Below are 7,683 nucleotides of genomic sequence, written 5' to 3' on the forward strand. Positions count from 1 at the left end.
TTACAATTTTAAAATACTCATAGCTTGCTTTAAAATTAAAATATAATAAAAAGCCCATGAGGTTGTCTAGATAATAATCTTACCTTTAGATTTCATCAGAGGTCAATTCCTCTAATTTTTAAACCAACGGAACTACACGTGTTCTGCTGAGCGTAGAATTTGCTTTGTTATGCACTTGTAAGACGGAGACAACACATGCGGGTATAACGTCCTCTTAACATTAACATTTTTACAAAAAAAAATGTTATCAATATTTACTTTTTCATTTTTGAGCTTTTTAAGTTCTTCATCATCATCATCTACTTCTTCATCACACAAGATTTCTTCCTGACTTAATCGCTCTGCCAATTGCTCCATATGTCTAGATAAATATGCTCTTTCAGTTTGCACTTTTAAATATTCTTGAGCAAGCTAAAAATATGTAAAAATGAATTAGTTTATTTTTTCAATTATTGTGGCTTGTTTATATTAAAAAATTTAAAAACTAAAAATATAAAAATTATTTATCGATGGAAAATATACTGGGTAAACTCAAAAATAAAAATTTATAATTTATTGAAAATACTAGGTTGTTATTTATAATAACCTCAAATTAATATAGGAATCTTTTATTAACAAACTACATTGATTTTATCAATTTTCACTTTGGTTTTTATTGTTAATTATAATTCAAAATAAATAATTTTCATATCAGCTAGGTATGAATTACTTATGGTATTTATTACAACAGTTAATTCCTATAACAATTATAAATCCATTTATACAGAAATAGAACTATAGTATAATTATCAAAACTAAAATTATATACCTCGCTAATATAATTTAAAAAAAATGTATTATTATTTAGGTACCTGTTTGTGTTCTTCGAATATTTGAACTGATTGTGGACAAGTGTTATCTGGGGGTATTGGATGCAACTGTTGATCTAACATCAAGTACAAATTATCCAGTTCAGGATGTGTTCCAGAAACACCTGGTTTATAATATTATATAGAATTGTTAAAAATGTTAATACATAATACAATCATTATAATATTATGTTTACAGTTTCCAAATCAATAGTTATTTGAGTGTGTTTAATAAATTGTAATTCAAGTAATTTTCTATCATATATTGATTTACAATAATATCTATTGATGAGGCAGGTCATTAAACAAATGAAGCCAAATAGATTGGCTACCTACTTACTATAGTGATCATTTGTGACGCACTCGCTAAGCTCACACATAGTTGTTGTCCGTCAGAAATCGAGCAAGGAAATAAACATACAAATACACAACACTAGGAAAACACTACTCTCTCTACAGCCGTGTCGTGTCTAAATCTAGCCGAATGACTCACACCCTTTACAACGTGAGCCAGATCACTCCAGACATCTGGACCACAGATCTGACATCCCGTTAAACACAAATCATGAAAGTATTTTGTTGAATAAAAAAAGGTGCCGTACATAATAAATGCGTAACTATACTAAAAACGTAAATTAATATTTATTTTCAACTATAATGTAGGCACAGTACAACAAATACATTATATATGTAATGGAATTCATCATCCAAGGACAATAAATTACGTAATATTCTGATATTTTATTCAAATTGAAATTGGGATAAGTACCTAGGTATTATTACTGTTGTAATACTGTATTATTATTTAGTAGGTACCTATCAAATTTTGTGTATTTTTGTTGAACTAATTAATTTTGAAGATGAGTCATTGTAACCGTTTCCAACTAATTCTGCCGATATATAAATTGCAACAGATTCAGTCATAATTATTATGGTCATTTTTTGTTCAAATAAATACATTAATATATGGGACGAGTCATGAGTGTGAATGCATAGGCGTGCAAAGACTTCATTGGCAGGGAATAAAATACAAAAAACTATACCCACAAAATAATTTTGAGACACTTTCCTTTATAAAATTAAAATCAATAGTATAGTAATAAAATTGCAATTAATATTATATCGCCAATATTGTATGAATTAATTACCTAACTATTTATAAAACAATATTTATTGACAATAAGGTATTAAGGTTCAAGTCGACGTTCTACCTGTATATGGGTTTTGGAAATGATTGAACTCGTCTATAAGTTATAAATAACTAATAATTAATAAAAAAAAAACCCTGTAGAAAAATAACCACGGAAAAATAACTCTACATAGTAAAAATTACATCCGAACACATATTCACGAGATTTAAAAATCGATGAATGGCGAATACGAATGTATGATTTAAACCAAACAAATAGACAATTTATTTTCAATTACAATAAATTTGTATTAAAATGCGGAAAATACATTTTAAAAAAATCATAATATTTTGACACTTTTTAAATTTATAAGAATTTATGAGAAATTTTCGATTTTTAGATTCTGAGCGAGCGATGAATGTATTGATCTTACAATGATGTGTGTGCGTACACGATAAGTAGGTACTCGAAATAATGTTTTGATTTTCAACTTCAGTATCTTGTTCAATGGGAAAGTGAATCTAATATGTGCATTCAGGAGGTTAACATTTAAAATTCCTAGTAGTTTTCAAAAGATCCAAGAAAAACGAAAAAAAATTAAGGAAAAACGGAAATTTTTACGCAAAATCGGTTTTTGAAAAAATTTAATTTAATTTTTGGTGTAACTCTAAAACAAATGATCGTAGATACATGACATTTATAATGAATGTTTATATTAATATTTTCTATAAGTACACCATAAAATGTTCAAAATATTTTGACTTGTTTTGAGCTGTTTACGAATATTTTCAGTTTCCAATATTTTTAGTTTTTTTTCTATAAATGTCAATCAAATTTTAATCGTAGGGTCAAAAAGCTTTTAAAAAAATGTATTACAAGACTGCTAATATAAAATATTTATAATAACTAGTAAGTAGTAACTATTACTAAAGTCTAGAGACCTACTATATTCTATGGAGTACAGGTATTGTTCAATTGCTTGTGGTTCAGTCATAATTAATTATGAACTCGAGATCGAGCATTAATAAAGATATTTTTTTTGCAGCGTTCACAACTCCGCCAATGTCTAGTATACTATTAGTATTCTAGTACCTATACAACTACAAACCAATGCGTATTTACAGGGGGGATGGGGTACATTAAATGTGTTTGGAAAATTAACTGGACCCCTCCATGAAAATGTCCTAAATACGCCACTGACTACAAATTACAAAGAATTTTTTATATAATGCAAAATATCTTATTATGACTGACTAGTGAGTAATGATGACTGATATTTAAGAGATTATACGCGCACGTGTTTTCTCTCTCTGGCCCACGTGCAATATGGAAAATTTGAACCAATCTTGTGTTGTTAGGTTTAGTATTAGAGTGAATTGACCTAATATTAAACTTAAAGTTAAGAGCACCTGGACATTATAATATTATGTGTTTGTAAAATAACTTTTTTTTAATGGTTTAATTTTTATTTCAGTTGCGAGTTTGTAAAATATTACAAATTAAAAATTCTCAAATATCGCTTTATAACATTTAAATAGGTACCTATAAAGCCACCGTATAAACACGCATATGAGTCTGAGGGAAAAATAGTGTGCTGACATTCTAAAAAAATCTAAGTACCTACGTAAAACAAGTTAATCAATTAATAGTAGATAGCAATTATAGAAAACAAAATTAAAATGAAAATTTAAGTATAATAAACACTCAAATTGTTCGCCGCTTAGTAATTTATTATTAATTGTAACAGCGCCAATATTTATTACGTTATGGTGTTAGGCAGCCATTTAGTAAACCGGGCTTTTAAACACCGTACACGTCTTTGTGTTCCGCCAGCTATTTACGTAAATTCTAAATTTATCTGGCCATCTCTTTATTAAGAGACGTTTTTGTCAACTACCCTCTCATTCGTTTTCCTTACATAAAATTATAATTTTATTATTGTCCTAAACAATTGTGTATAAAGTCTATAATAATAGGTACACGAGATTAATTTAAAATTTAACAAGGGACCACAAAATATTTTACATACAGGTAAATCTAATATAAATTTAATATTCAAACGCAAGAGCCGAAAACCCATAGGTCTATATTAGAAATAACAATACATTTCAAAAATATTATTATTTTAAAATATATTTCAATATTCATTTTGGGACGATACCAAAAGGTAATATATTTAAATAAACTGAGATGTTTTAAACTCTTTTAGGTAAATTTTCAATAAAATTATTTAAAATACTACAATAAGACAAAAAAATAATAATTTATACTGGAAAATAATTAGAAAACACAAAAGAGAGGAAATTCTTCAGACGGGCGTATATTTTGTTTTTAGTTAATACTAAATACTTAACATTTATATTTTACAGGTAAATTATATTTGCATTTGTAATAACTGAATAAAAAATTGTAAAATGTAGATTTTTTTCGAACAAATTCATTATTTATAGACAAACTGTTAAGGTACAAAATCTTAAACAGAACATCGGACATCGGTATTGGAATGACAGGAATATTTGTTGAACATTACATGCTGCAACTATAAGGTCACGTCCTTCTGAGGCTATAAGCACCGGAAACAAAATGTTTGCATTGACATACTGATACTGGCAAATAGCCACCTTACTCATAACACGAGACAAAACTGGAATGTATAGACGGAAATTGGGTTTTTTTCGGGGGAGGGGGCAGTGGCTAAATCCCCCCAACTATTGGCCCTCGATGTTTGCTAATGCACGAATATAAAAATAATACTTTCAATAAAATTAAAATAATACATTTTCCGGACTAATTTATAATGCAAAATGTAAACTTATCTCGGAAGGATGATTTCATTTAAATTATTTATTTGAATAATTATTAAAGACAACTGTTGATTGTTGAATACCCACTTCTGTATTTACGTACGTAGATAATATTATAATGTAGGTAAATACTGGTACAGTGGTACCTATCTATTATTTCTATATATTCTATTATTCCTATTATTCCTATATATTATTCAAGTTAGGTCTTAGATAATGTAAATATCCTTCAGATAATCAGATAGGTTAATGGTTACCTAAACATTTTGCATTAAACATTGTACTGGAAAAGTTGTTCTGTTTAAAATCTGATTAAACACATTATTATGGCAGCAAAAGTCTTAACAATAAAATGTTTAATACCTATTGGCTATTATTAACATATTGTTTGATGCAAAAATTACTTAGAATATAAACGGTTTTATCAAATTTTGGGATATTGAATTAAAATTTCTAGACAAAAATATTTACTAACAAAATTGTTTTACCACTTCAACTAATGAAAGTTATGTGTTTGTAATGATTGTGCTATTTTACATCAATACTTAATAATAAACACCATATAATATTTGATTGCTAAAACATTGTAATATACACATAAGTAAATTATACAACAGATAATCCAAAAGTTTTTTTTTTGGCCAAGCCATGGGTCATTCACCATAATATGACTCATGCTGATGTGATTTATTATTAAAATAGTAACTGGCATTCACGTGTCATCAGAAAAAATGATCTCTTTGATGGATCATTTAACTTGGCGGTCATTCGCCTTAAAGAACTTTTAAAAATAAATCAGAATATTCAAAAAAGGGTACACAGGGGGGCATATTTTAGGGGGGGGGGGGTTTAGGTATAGTCTTACCAAGATAAAATTTAATATCAGAAACATAAATTGTTTTTTAAACTCCCATTGAAAATAATAGTGTCCCTAGATAACTTGTGATCATTTTGCTTTAATTACCTATACTTTTAATGATATTGTGATGATGACATAATATTATAAAATATTTAAAATCTATTTTATAATACTGCATGAGATATACATATAAATATTTATTGTTCAGCAAATGATTAATAGATAAATGTTGAATTGTTTATTAAATTATCTCTATATTATTATATTATTCTCAATAACTTAGGAATTCTGAAAGTCCATAATAAATATATACCAATAATTTACAGTAAATTATAATAATTGAACATCAAATTATCAACTATAAACTATACAAAATATGTAATCATAGGTATATTTTAATCAAACCTAAAAATGATTGTGATTTGAGTGAAATTAAGCGAGATATTTTCTTCTGACAAACAGTTAGCATCTATTTTTGGTATTTATTTTATTGGGCCAGATCCAATTAATTTCTATTGTTCTTATGACATTAGTTTAATAATTTAACATAGACAAGACAACAATTCAAATTGCTTAACATAAGAATTAAATAATGAATGAATTTATGTACACAAGTATGAAAAATGTTATAAGAGAAGATTTTAATAAGCATCATTAGTCTATTCACTTGATACTGTTTATACTATTGTTTTCTGTTATATTATTTAATTTACTTAAATCATGAATATAATATGAAAACAATAAAAACTAATACAAATATTTAAATAAAACACGTTTTGATAATAAATGATCTTATTAACAATATTAATATTTTATGTATTCTGTGATAATACTATAAATAAATTGAAGCACCAATTCTTAGAAAAAAACAGTAAAAATTAAACTCTTGATAGATTTGTCAACATTTCAACTTCAAAAAAAATATTAGGTATGTATGTTTAATGTTTTTTAAGCTGATATTATAACAATGTGCGAGAAGAATTTTATTAAATTTCCAAGTATTTTGACCCAACAAATAAAATTATCAACGTTTATAAAAAATCAGACTAAAAAAATTTAAAATTTAAAATGTTCGTAAACTAGTTAAACAACTCAAAATAAGTCAAAATATTTTGATAATGTTATCAAGTATAGGAAATAATAAAATAAACATAGGGTAAAGTATCTACGATTATTTGTTTTTGAATTACAACAAAATAAGAAAATCGCTATATGAGAAATCGAGTGAATATCCTATGTTGTAAAAATTTTAACTTCAAACTCTCATAAAAATTTAATTTACCTTTCTGGTAGATTTTTTTTATTGATAAAAATAAATAAACTTATGAGAAATCATGAATTTTATTTTCAAATATTCAATAAAATCTTAAATCTTCATGAATTTTTAACTCAAAATAATTTGTACATTTTCGTGATTTTTAAGTATTTTGTCAAAATTTGAACTTGAAATGCTTATTAAAAAAAACCGTGTCCATGTATTTTTAATATTTATCAAATGCCATTGTAACAGTATATCAGGAGCCTTGTATTAAATTTTCAAGCTTTTTGACCCAACGAATACAATTTTGTTGACATTTATAGAAAAAAAAAACTAAATAATTGGTAACTGAAAATTTCTGTAAACAGCTCAAAACTTAATATAAAATAATTCAGTACAAAATATTTTGAAAATTGTATGGTGTAAAATGTTGGTATAAACATTTAGTTAACATTTTATGTACAAATATACACGTTTTTGCGTAAAATTTCTGTTTTTCCTAAATTTGATTTTCTCGGCGCTTATGTAAACTACGAGGAATTTATTATTTTTGACTTCCAAAGTATCAACTTTATAGATTCACTTTTCTATCAATAAAGATGCTGCTGAAAAAAATCTAAGCATTTTTACTGCCCTAAAAGGTGATGACAGTGAAAAAAAAAAGACATATCATATTAAAACCAATATATTCATTGCTCCGCACAGGATCTAAAATAATGTGGATCGATATTTTTAATTGGTATATGAAAAAGGAAATCTGGTTTTCAATTTTCAACCTTTTTGA

The 7,683-nt window shown here is 26.3% G+C and overlaps 1 protein-coding gene across 2 annotated transcripts in view; it reads right to left on the minus strand.

Annotated features, from left to right (window-relative positions):
* The window catches only part of LOC100159713 (mitogen-activated protein kinase kinase kinase 7), a 177,413-nt gene that overhangs the window by 4,766 nt on the left and 164,964 nt on the right, over positions 1–7,683 (minus strand). For both annotated transcript variants that reach the window (XM_029491566.1, XM_029491565.1), the window contains exons 10-11: positions 852–973; positions 259–411 (exon numbers count right to left, since the gene is read on the minus strand). In XM_029491566.1, the coding sequence (XP_029347426.1) occupies positions 259–411; positions 852–973 (275 nt within the window). The remainder of the gene's footprint in view (positions 1–258; positions 412–851; positions 974–7,683) is intronic.

This window comes from Acyrthosiphon pisum, chromosome A3, assembly GCF_005508785.2.
Source record: "Acyrthosiphon pisum isolate AL4f chromosome A3, pea_aphid_22Mar2018_4r6ur, whole genome shotgun sequence".
NCBI lineage: Eukaryota > Metazoa > Arthropoda > Insecta > Hemiptera > Aphididae > Acyrthosiphon > Acyrthosiphon pisum.